Source organism: Mixophyes fleayi, chromosome 4, assembly GCF_038048845.1.
Source record: "Mixophyes fleayi isolate aMixFle1 chromosome 4, aMixFle1.hap1, whole genome shotgun sequence".
Lineage (NCBI taxonomy): Eukaryota > Metazoa > Chordata > Amphibia > Anura > Limnodynastidae > Mixophyes > Mixophyes fleayi.
Genome location: NC_134405.1, coordinates 122,642,088 through 122,654,412, shown reverse-complemented (window position 1 = coordinate 122,654,412; position 12,325 = coordinate 122,642,088). Strand labels below are relative to the sequence as shown.

Below are 12,325 nucleotides of genomic sequence, written 5' to 3'. Positions count from 1 at the left end.
CCCGCCCAGGGGGTAAATATATCAAAGTGCGATTTTGCAACTCCAGCGATTTTCTCGGGAGAGTTGAAACTAGCCGATGTATGAAGCTGAGTTTTCATACGAAATCGCCAGAGTTCTGCTTCTGTCAAAATCGCTACTTGCAAAATCGCCAGAGATCAAACTCACCACTGTTTGCCACTGCAGCTATACAAGTCTACAATGTATGAAGCTGCGAGTTAGCAAACTCAGTAGAGTTTGCATCAAAACACGCCAGATACAACACGCTGCTTGATAGCAGCGTGTTGTACAAACACATCACTGTTACACTGCCCCGGCAGTGTTAAAACTGTAAAGAATAGATTAAAGTTGGAAAAAAAAAAAGCGTGGGGTCCCCCCGCTATTGATGCTTAACCCTAGTGCTGCCTGACTAGTGCTGGTCCCGTGAAAATCGGGGAAAAATTTTGTGTGGGGTCCCCCCGATTTTCACTTTACCAGCACTAGGCAAATCAGCCAGGGTTGGCGGCACTATAGCAGGGGGATGCGCGGCAGGGGTCCCCCTGCCATAATGACTAACCAACCCTAGACTGTTCAGCGCTGGACTGGATTCCCTAGGGAGTGGGGTCCGCCGAAAAAAATTAGCGGGCCCCCCCCCTAGAAAGAACCAGCCCAGTGCTGATAGCACTAGGGCTCTTCCTACTACCCCTGGGCTGTGGGTAGTAGGGTAATACGGCGGTAAATAGTGAAAAAAACAAACTGACACCAATTTTGTTTGTGGAACTACAAGTCCCAGCCAGCCAGTTGCCCAAAAAACTGTGGCCATGCTGTTGCTTGTATAACTACAAGCACCAGCATACCCACGGCAGCCAGGGCATGTTGGCACTTGGAGAACCACAAGTGCCAACATGCCCTGACATCCCTGGCTTGCTGGGACCTGTAGTTCCACAAAGAAAAAAGTTAAATAAATAACAACACCCTCATAAGCACCACATATATTTATTAAAAATAAAAAACCCACAATAAATACACTACCCACCCTCTTTTTTACCACATCTATTTAATAAAAATAAAAAAAAACAAATACTTACCAATGATGTCTTCTTTCTTCTTCCAAAGGTTCTGGCTTGCCCCAGTCCCTTAATATTTATACTTCCATCTTGACGGCTTGCCCCAGTCCCATCCATTTTATACCTCCATAAACGATTCTTGAAAAACTGGAACACTTCGCCCAGAAGGGGCCCATATTTGTACATCCAGAATCTGTGTGCTTGCTTGAAGAAAAATAAAAAAATTCTTGAGACGCCGCAAACACCTCCTAATTAGTAGGAGGTCCGTTTCGCAATGATCTTACGTTGTTTGCGTAAGAGCAAAGTACAGTATTATGGCATTTTCCCACGCTAGTAGGGGAATCACCTAATACTGTAGCTAGCGCTTACGCAAGCAACGTAGCTCATTGCGCATGCGCAACGCTACTTGCATAAGCTGTAATACAGTAAATACAGCAATAGAGTTGCACAGCGTCCAATCAGAAGCTGCTTATTTGCTGTTATTCTTAACATGTAGAATAATGTGAGTATGGGAGACACATTAGAGATAGACAGCTAGCTCTGAGGGGTGGTTGTTGTTATGTCGCCCCTTTCTCTAGGTTCCAGATGGCTATCAAGAAGAGGCGGCCGTTTTCCCTGGCGAGTACCATTCCATACGATTTTGTCTCTATCTTGGTAGGGCCCTCACCTGTATCACAGTGAATTGGTTATTCGGGCGGCATTCTTCTCTGTCCCAAATATCCATAGTCCCGCACCAGGCCTAGAGCAAATCGAGGCGTTGGCAAACGAAGTTGAGTGAAAAGACACCTCCTCTCCGTTCAACTGCACCATTGTCTTCCAGTAATTTGTCTGCTTTCCCCCTTAGGCTGAAGTGCTGAGGGGTGTGAACACGAGGTGGGACAGCGGATCGCTGGTGAGGGGAGGGTATGGTGCGCCTCACAGCCATCCCTCAGGATCAGGCAGGGGCGGATCTAGAAAAATGCTGTACCCGGGGCGATTTAGGGGGTGGGCGATTTAGGCCCCGCCCCTTTCTAACATCTTAGGCTGCCGACGGCTGCACACTATGTGCAGGTCCGTCCAGCCGTGACAGGCAGGGACAGTGTGCTGCCCGGCTGCTCTGATTGTGTTTTAAACACAGTCAGAGCAGCCGGGCAGCACACTGTCCCTGCCTGTCACGGCTGGACGGACCTGCACATACTGTGCAGCCGTCAGCAGCAAGTGTCTGCTAGGGGGGGGGGGGGCGATCGCCCAGATCGCCCCCCCCTGGATCCGCCACTGGGATCAGGTAAGTACATTGTTTGCCAGGAGGAATTTACATTGAGTGTTGCCCTTGTCCCCTAGGCACCTTTACATCCCTACAGAGACTGAATTCAGGTTCAAGCAGTTATACCTGAATAGTATTCACTCTGAATTCATGCTGAATCTTTTATTACCCAAATTAATGTATGCAAAAATTCACAGCGTATCCTCATTAGTTATCAAACACAATAAAGAGAGTTATTAATAGATTTTAAATATGATGAAATTATAGATAATGACATAAATAACAAATTGTTTACCAAAGGGAATTAAAAATTATGTGCGATTGTCTGATTTGCTCTAGCTTTAGTACAGAGAAGATTTTGGTACTATACCAGAATGGCAGGAAAAGCAGTCCTGTGGTTGTGGGCCAAAGCACGTCTGACAGGTCGGGTCACAGGCGTAGCACTTGCCATCTGCCACTTGGGAATAAAAACAAACAACAATATTATCATTTAATCTAGTGTCCTTAAATTAAATGGATTGCATCAACTTCATACATATACTCTCACTCTTTCTATATGCAGGTTTGAGATCCATTATTCAAAATGTTGCAGACTTGTCTGTGTGTGTAATTATTCAATGATTTGGGGAATAATGCCCAAAATATACAAAATTACATTTAAAAGTTACTCTTTCACCTCATTGCCCTGGCCTGTTTCTCGCAGTCACTGGAGGAGGAGGCAAAATCTGATCATGTTTTGTGTATACTGTATACAGTAATATCACGTTGCTCTCTATTTTCAGAACTGTGTGGATAATATGTTCCTCAATTACAGATTACAGACTTATTCATATTCCAAGAACATCTACCTGCAGTTTTGTATTATCCCTGGAATTGAAAATCAATTTATATAAATATCTCTGAATAAAATAAATTGAGTGGTCAAAGCAAAAGATCTAAAATAGCACATAGTTAATGCCAGCATATACAATAAGGAGTTCCCTGGTAGCAGTGACGAGCTGCCAAGTTGCAAGTATACAAAGGTATACCCAAGGCTCAACCTCTTAGTGGTCTGGAGAATTTCCCATTCACATGTTGATATTTTCCTCTTAAAACACAAGTCTACTTATGAGATCCCTTGGATCCAAATATCAATACTGTGGTGGTGTTCATACCCACCTTTCTACTTGCATGGGCAGAGTACTTAAAAATGGCATAATTAAAAGAACTTAGTTTCCATTGTTACTTACAGAATATGCACATGAAAGATTCCAGCTTTGCTTTTAATCATGATGTTCATATTCTATGTATATACATAATTAACAAATATCAAGCATTATATATGCCCTAAATATACAAACTGCAGTGCCCACCATGCAAATACCCAGTGAAGCGGCTCCTTCAGTGCTAAAAATAATGAGTGTTCTTGGTTTCTCCAAACATTTACAAATGATGTACTGTGAAAGGGCGTCCAGTGCCTGTGTCCTCTATGCACTTCACTGAGCTTAATCTAATACCACAAGGAACACTTTGAACTACAGCTTCTTGTCAAGTCCCTTTAAGCAAAGCTTGAAGCTTGGTCCAAGCTGAGTATAGAGGGACAAGCTGATAGATTGTAATTCACTCTTGCTACATCTTGCTTCTCTAAGGCAAGCTTCACCAAATACACAGTCATCTGCATTTGAAAGGGAGGTTGGTGCAGCAGGGGATAAATACTCTTATTATCCTATATATTTCCTTCACATAATACATAGGTAATTTTTACGTTTGGATTAATCATATTTTAAATAGTATTTTGGGTCTAGCTAAGGACAATAGGTTTTCGAGCTGGAGATTGCAAAACAACTGATATTGTCAGATGATACAGCACTGGGGGCAGTATGAATATGGAGAACTGCATAGGATTTTCCTCTCTTCTAAAAAGAGATTCATGAGCTGCAGGTAGCATTAGATACCTTAGAAAATGTTAGAGAAATACATGAATTTGTAAAACTGATCTCTTCCATCAATTAATGCTTGTTTAGTTTATACTCCACAAAGTTGAACTTATCTGCTAAGTTCTTCATTCTGTGGTTGTAATTACGATTGTAATAAATTAGCAACAATAAGATCTTGTAAATATATTATTCTGTAAAGAGAGAAAGGTATCCGCACTAGGCAAATCTCACACCAAGGTCTATTGATAGGCTCTCTAATATATTATAGCCTATCAAAAACAGGATGTTTATAATATAGTAAGCAACATCCTGAACGGTGCACCCATACACCTGAAATATAGTGTATATCAAAAGGAAAGGAGAAAAGCAGATGACTGAGGGGCACTCAGAACAATGGATGAGTATATTTATTTAAATAAAATTCAAATTTATTGATATGCATTAAAATTTATTTGATAAATCATCCTATACCCAAAAGCTGGTGAAATATTAAAACCAAAAACAAAAACAAAAATGAATAAAATTGCAGATCCACTGCAAACTTAGCTCGGTGGTACTATAATGGTTAATAAGTTCTAAATAGAAGGTACCGCTAATGTAGGTTGATATATAGATGTATTGGTAACAAGGAAGAGATATATATATATATCTTGGCTAAGGGTTCCCTAGTAGCAAATAAATTTCCTATATTGTCTCCAATGATACATTGAATCTCTAACAAGATGTCTGTGTAATTGAGAGAAACCCCTAGTGGTGACTTATAAATAGCTATCTAATGAGCTATAGGGTTAATGTATCTCTGAGAGAGTATAATATATGTACATAAATCGTTTCAAGGAGTTGCGTGGACACCCTAGTATAAGAAAGCTGAGTAGGAACAATATGAAACTCCCTAAATGCCCTCTATTTATATAAAGAGAAATCTCTAAATCATGGGGTAGGGAAGATGGTCTCAGCGCTTCCTAAACAATTATAGGTAACAAGGAAAATGGTATATAAGTTTCCTTTCTAAGGGTTCCTAGTAGCAAATGAATCTCCTATATTATCTCCAATGATAAGTTATATCTCTAACAAGATATCTATGTAATTGAGAGAAACCCCTAGTGATGACTTATAAATAGCTTTCTAATAAGTTATGGGGTTGATATATCTCTGAGTGAATGTGATATATAAACATAGAGTCAATGCAAGGAGTTGCGTGGACACCCTGATATGAGAGCGCTAAATAAACCAATATAGGTCTCCCTAAATAACCTCTATTACTTGTAAAGAGAAATCCCTATATCATGGGGTAGGGGAGATGGTCTTAGCGTTTCCTACTAAATTAGCATGTTGACACACAGAGCTAAGAAACGCCAATGCGTGTTTCGCTTATCAGCTTTATCAAGGCTAACCAGAGCCTTGTTCCTATGTGTCTTAAATAATCAATGTCAGGGCAGCCCCTGATGACGTGAGCAAATTCAGCCAATCACGCCACGGAGTGAGTGACTTAGATGGACATACTTGTCAGCCAATAGAAAGGATTGAGGACGATTAGGCTCCGCCTCCATATCGCCGTGATAGGGCGACAGTCAAGAGGCAGGAAAGAGATCATGACTGTTCAAGAAAATAACAGGTGAAGTCCAAAAATAAAACATAAATAGGGAGAAGGTTCCACAATGTTGTTCCAGACGATCAGCTAATACTAATGGGATATATCTCACAGTAATAGTCATATATACTTTATTCATCTACAATCCTCCCCGTTATAATGGGGGATAAATTGTGATTCACATTCCTCAAAATGGAAATGTACTCATATATATGTGAGTGAAAGGTTATATATCAAATATGATTATTGAATCAATAAATATGTAGCTATGTATAGCTATGATGCAAAATTATAAATATAAATATAAATATAGGTATAAAGGTATCAATGTAAAGATTGACGGTGGTAAGTCATAATACTGTGTTACTTTATATATGATGCGATGGTTATGTATATTTTACCCCTATGACATCGTGTTAAATCATTATAACATAAAAATTGGACGAGTGAAAGAGGAAGAAAGAATCAAAAAGTTATGGTGATCCATAATGATCACATATAAAAGGTGAAGGTAAGTATTATTAATGTATTAAGATAGGAATGGCGTAATAAATGCTGGGAAGACCTGAAACAGGAAAATAACATTGAAAGTGACATTTAAAGACAGAAAATAGGATACGTGCAAAAATATAGTGATATACAGTGTTATAAGGGGTATAAACCCATAAAAATGTGAATAGAGAAGACCTATTCCAAATACTACCGGTCATAAATCAAATATGCAAAAACTATTAATTATAGAAAGGCAGAATAACTGTTATAGTCATTCAATCCATTTGGAAACATACAACCCATCAAAAAAATTTTTTTAGTCTCTTTCCTCAATAGTTGTGATTGTAAATCACCCCACCTTAAATTTAAAGTAGTTTTCTCCATAGCAAAGGCTTTTATGTGTTTTGGATCGCAATAATGATGGCTCATAAAGTGTTTGGCTACAGTTGTCAATTTCTTAAAGTTCTTCTGGTCTTTCAAAGCATTTTTGATATTGCCAATGTGTTCCAGGAGACGTTTCTTAAACGGACGACTCGTCATCCCTATGTATTTTAATCCACAGGGGCAGGTAAGACAATAGATGACTCCATGGGAGTTACAATTTAAGAATTCAGTAATATGCCAGATCTTTCCATATTTGTCTGTATATTGTTTTGTTGTAATAGTGAATTGGCAAGCCTTACACGTACCACAATTAAAGAAACCTTTCGGTCTGTTATCTTCTCTTTTTGGGGCTTGCAGATGGCTGTGAACCAATTTATCTCTTAAATTTTTGGATCTCCTCCAACTAAAAGCAATATTTTCATCCAGCTCTTTCTTAAGGTCTTCGTCAGATAGTAGTATGTGCCAGTGCTTTTGAAAAATGGTTGCTAAATCTCGCCATTCTGCACAAAAAGTGCCTACTATTCTGACTGGAGCTTTGTCCTTAATGGGATTCAGAGATGGATATATGAGTATGTCTATCTCTCTGGTCTGCTGAAATTTTGGCTTTCTGGATGATTTTATTTCCATAGCCTCTCTTCTTTAGGCGATTAGTAAGTTCTGCCGATCTGGTTTGATATGTTTTAGTGTCTGAACAATTACGTCTCATGCGCAAAAATTCCCCTTTCGGAACACCCTTAAGAACTGGTGAAAAATGGGCACTTGAGTGATGGAGAATACTATTTGTAGATGTGGGTTTTCTAAAGATGTCAGTCTCAAGGGAGCCATTTGAATTCTTATAGATAGTAAGATCTAAAAAATTGATAGTCGTATGATTGATTTCCGATGTTAATTTTAAGTTGAGATTATTAATATTTAGAATTCTTGTGAATTCCTCGAAGAGGTCTTTCTCCCCCTCCCACAAGATAAAAACATCATCGATATATCTCAACCATAATATGACGTGTTTAGTGAAGTTCTCATATCTTTCACTAAAAACCACCTCTCTCTCCCACCAGCCTAGAAAAAGACCAGCATAAGTAGGGGCACAATATGTCCCCATAGCCGTGCCCCTCACCTGTAAATAAAATCTATCATCAAAAACAAAATAGTTTTTAGTGAGAATAAAACGTAATAATGCCAGAAGAAAATTACTGAAATCCGTTTGTCTATCCATTTCTAAGAAATATCTGACTGCAGCCAGACCCTGATTATGATCAATATTCGTATATAACGATTCAACATCGTATGATGCTAGCCATGTATCTTCATTTGTCACAATGTCTTGAATCTTGGACAATACATCCAAAGTGTCCCTTGTATATGAGGGTAGACTGAACACAAACTTACGTAGATATGAGTCCACATAAACACTCGCGTTCTCGGTGAGTCCTCCAATCCAGGAGACTATAGGCCTCCCTGGGGGATTGCGTTCACATTTATGTATCTTTGGCAAGATGCATAGCGTAGGTGTCTTTGGATTTTCAACACAAAGATACTCATAATCCTGTCTAGATATAGTACCCTCATTCAATGCCGAATTAATCAAATTCTTATATAAAGATGTAAAGTTAGCCGTGGGATTAAAGATGAGTCGTTGGTAACAGGTACTATCACCTAATTGGCGAAAAACTTCCTTGACGTATTTTTCCCTTGGTAATAAAACAATATTGCCCCCCTTATCTGAGGGTTTTATGATGGTATCCTCCCATCCCTCAATGTCCTTAAGAGCCTGAATCTTGTCTTTATCCAGATTAGATGACAATCTAGTATGTCTCATATTTTTGACATATAGTTTCCTTGCATTGACTCTATGTTTATATATCACATTCACTCAGAGATATATCAACCCCATAACTTATTAGAAAGCTATTTATAAGTCATCACTAGGGGTTTCTCTCAATTACATAGATATCTTGTTAGAGATATAACTTATCATTGGAGATAATATAGGAGATTCATTTGCTACTAGGAACCCTTAGAAAGGAAACTTATATACCATTTTCCTTGTTACCTATAATTGTTTAGGAAACGCTGAGACCATCTTCCCTACCCCATGATTTAGAGATTTCTCTTTATATAAATAGAGGGCATTTAGGGAGTTTCATATTTTTCCTACTCAACTTTCTTATACTAGGGTGTCCACGCAACTCCTTGAAACGATTTATGTACATATATTATACTCTCTCAGAGATACATTAACCCTATAGCTCATTAGATAGCTATTTATAAGTCACGACTAGGGGTTTCTCTCAATTACACAGACATCTTGTTAGAGATTCAAATATATTATTCTGCATGGGGTGCACGTATTATTCTTAAGAAGACTTTTTATTTTATTATTTACAATTGATTGCTTTTAGGTTTTTGTAGCCCTTCTGATCTGATTAGCTATCATCCACCACAGAGGCCATTGACCATAGCTTATGCGAATTGGAACTAATAAAATTAGTGTACGCCTGTTGGATTTATGGCTCTTCGACTCTGCTTTTACCTCTATTGTTACAATGGTGGTTATATCATATTTAACCAATGGGTAACTGATGGGTGACTTGTAAGTTGAATACATGGGATTAAATCTCTCATTGCCTGGTTATGTTGGACAATGCTGGTTGCTATAAAGTACATAGGAACTTATCAGTAACTCTTGCTCTGAAAGAAAGTATTTACGGTATTAATGACACTGTTGTAGTATTTAGAAGTATGGGGTGGATTTCATGATCTGAACAAACTTCATGTCACATGGCTACTTTTCAAACATCACAAATTTCCCAGAACCATCAGTTGCATTAGTCCCCATTTTTACTGAAAAAAATATTGTGCCCACCAGCTATCAGAGCCTTAATTATCATTGTCTGAGTGGGCTCCCTTTATGGTACTACAGTGAACTCCAGCAACCAACAGTGTTTACTTTCAGCCAATAAGGAATCTGCTGAGAGCTTTTAGTTCCTGACAGCTGTGCCCACCAAGAGAGGGAGAGGCTGCATAGAGATTACAGGAACTCTGTGCAAGTATAGATCCAGCTGAGAGTCAGGAGGAGAGAAGGATAAGAGTCTGAGAAGGATTAGAGAGAGATAAACCACAGAGAGAAGTGAGCTTTGACTGAGCCGTGTATATGGCAGAACCCAGGGAAGCTGAGAACTCCAGTATGCCTGGCACTGAGTAACTAGAGAGACCATTAGAACCATGATGTAGAGAGATCCTGGGATCCTAGAGAATTGCAACCCATTTACAACTGTCCTATAAGAACTGTACAGGAGTGGTAATTTGAAATATATATATTTAAGTAAATGTGCTGGAGGAGTGAAGAAGATAGGTGTCAAGATTCTCTTGTGCCATCATTGTAACGTCACACTGAAACAATGATTACAGTGAAATAAGGTGATATTTATTGATTATAACACGCAAGGTAAGGATCTTAATGGCCAGAGGCCAGGCAAAGACAGATAAAAGCCATATGATGGATATACTGGTGTGAGTGTGTGCATATGTGCAAACATTTCTTCCACCCTTTATAATCAATGACAGCAGGTTGGAGAAAGCAATTAAGTGTAGAACTGTGAAAAAAGCTTGTCTAGCACCTCTGTGAATTGCTTAAAGCTTGGAATAGTGACTAGTTCAGCAGATACCAAATTCACAGCATCTGGAGCATAGTAAGGATTAATCATATTACATGCAGCTATCTTGCGTCACTACACAATGTTGTGTTTTTATACAAGTTTTTAAGTATTAAAATAAATTGTGACTACAGCGATGAACAAGCATGTCTACATTATTAAATTCAGTAAGTAGTTTAGTGTGAAATGGTACTAATTGAGATTGCCCTGAATACAATAAGTTATGTGTATATATATAGATTATGGTTATATGAATCACTTTTTAATAGACTGTACTGTATAAAGTAAATAATTCTAACTCATACACACAATGTTGTTGTGTGCAAATATGATGAATACATTATTATTTCAAGGCATATGACTAATGCATTCAAAAGATGACACATATCTCGGGTACAATAAGAGGTGCAAATTAATACTCAAAGCAGCCCAGATTTACTTTGAAACAAAGACAACTTCCATAGTATGTGTAGTCCTGATCCTTCTATGCCCAAACTAGATCATCAACTATCACACTTTCACATCCAATTGCTATACCTGAAGTGTATATTACATTTCACTAAGAGGGTGAAAAAAGGTAGTCTGCTGGTTAACAATTTATTTACTATACTGAAGGACAAGTGCCAGTGTGATACCCAGAAACCGTGGGGCACTAGGATCCTATGGAACAGAACTGTGTCACAGGAGAGACTCTAGGACCAAAGGAAACCAAGGTTGCTGGAAAGTTCCAGGGTTTTTGAGAGTGAGAGGAGGAGTCTCAGAGAGTGAGTGAGTACCTAGAAGACATTTTGTGAAAAGAGACACATTTTTCTGCTATGCTGTTGTAAGGAAAAGTGAGGCACCTATTGTTGCTGAGAATAAGACTGCTGCAGAGGGCCGAGGTGTGTTGCCAGTCAGAATTCTGCATGTGCAAAGACTTCATTAAAGTGGCTACAGAGAGGCTGTCACTAAAGAAAAGAGGTGATACCAGTGATAGTGTAGATGGAGCTGAAAACTATCTACACAACAGGAAACAGGTCTGTGTAATCAAACAGACTGTATTCTTACACACTACATAGTATATCCTACATTTTAAGAGCTCAAATATTCCAGAGTTAGAGTATTATGGCTGCAGCGCAGAACGCTGTTGAGTCTCTGGTCACGTGACGGTTATCAAAAGATACTCAGAGTACTGTGAATCATAGTTGTAACCATGCTGTTTATATTATAGAATATTGACATATAGGTATATTGTTATTGCCTTTGTTAGTCTGAAAGTAAGACCCATAGCAATGGGCAAGTTAAATGCATTAACTGACACTATTAGCTCAGGCCTGTGAACAGCATATTCACATTGTATGTGTTGCTAATCATTCTTTGCCCAGAAATATTTTAGTGATATATTGTTCCTGCATAATAACTCTGACGTCACTTCATTCATTGGTGTCCTACTTATATTAGGGACTTGGGGTTCTCTGTTCCACTGCCGTGCCATGACTGAAAGAAGAACATCCAGGGACCAGGTACGATCCTCTCAACACCCACCTCTAGGGGTGTCACACTAGTGTATCCAGATCACTGCTTAGTAAGGGTTTTTACACTAGTGTATTTATCACATGTGTCATCTATTGCATTCTGCATGTGGTGCACGCAGATCAAGCACAATTAAAATTCAGTGTATCTGTACCAAAGCAAAATACTTTTTCTGTACAGAAAAACTATATAGGGAAATGGATCATAGAGCATACATCTGTACCATTTTTTTGTGATCCACTTCCCAAAGCACATTGCAGATGTACAAATGATTCATAGCTACTGTACATTTTCTTTAAGCCTGATCCATATATACTATGGGCAGGGCTGCCAAGAGGAATTCAGGGCCCGGGTACAACAAATTCATGGGGCCCCCTTATAGTCGAGCATGCATTTTTTAGGGGGTGTGGTCATGCATTTGGGGGCGTGGCAAATGCACAATTGGGGCGTGGCTAACATCAAAATCACTAGGCTCTCAATTCGCCGGAGTG

General features: G+C 39.0%; 1 protein-coding gene across 1 annotated transcript in view; it reads right to left on the bottom strand.

The window, feature by feature from the left end:
* LOC142150736 (proprotein convertase subtilisin/kexin type 5-like) overlaps nucleotides 1–12,325 on the bottom strand; it is a 110,691-nt gene that overhangs the window by 73,108 nt on the left and 25,258 nt on the right. Inside the window, exon 7 of the mRNA XM_075205931.1 lies at nucleotides 2,657–2,743. Within this exon, the coding sequence (XP_075062032.1) occupies nucleotides 2,657–2,743 (87 nt within the window). The remainder of the gene's footprint in view (nucleotides 1–2,656; nucleotides 2,744–12,325) is intronic.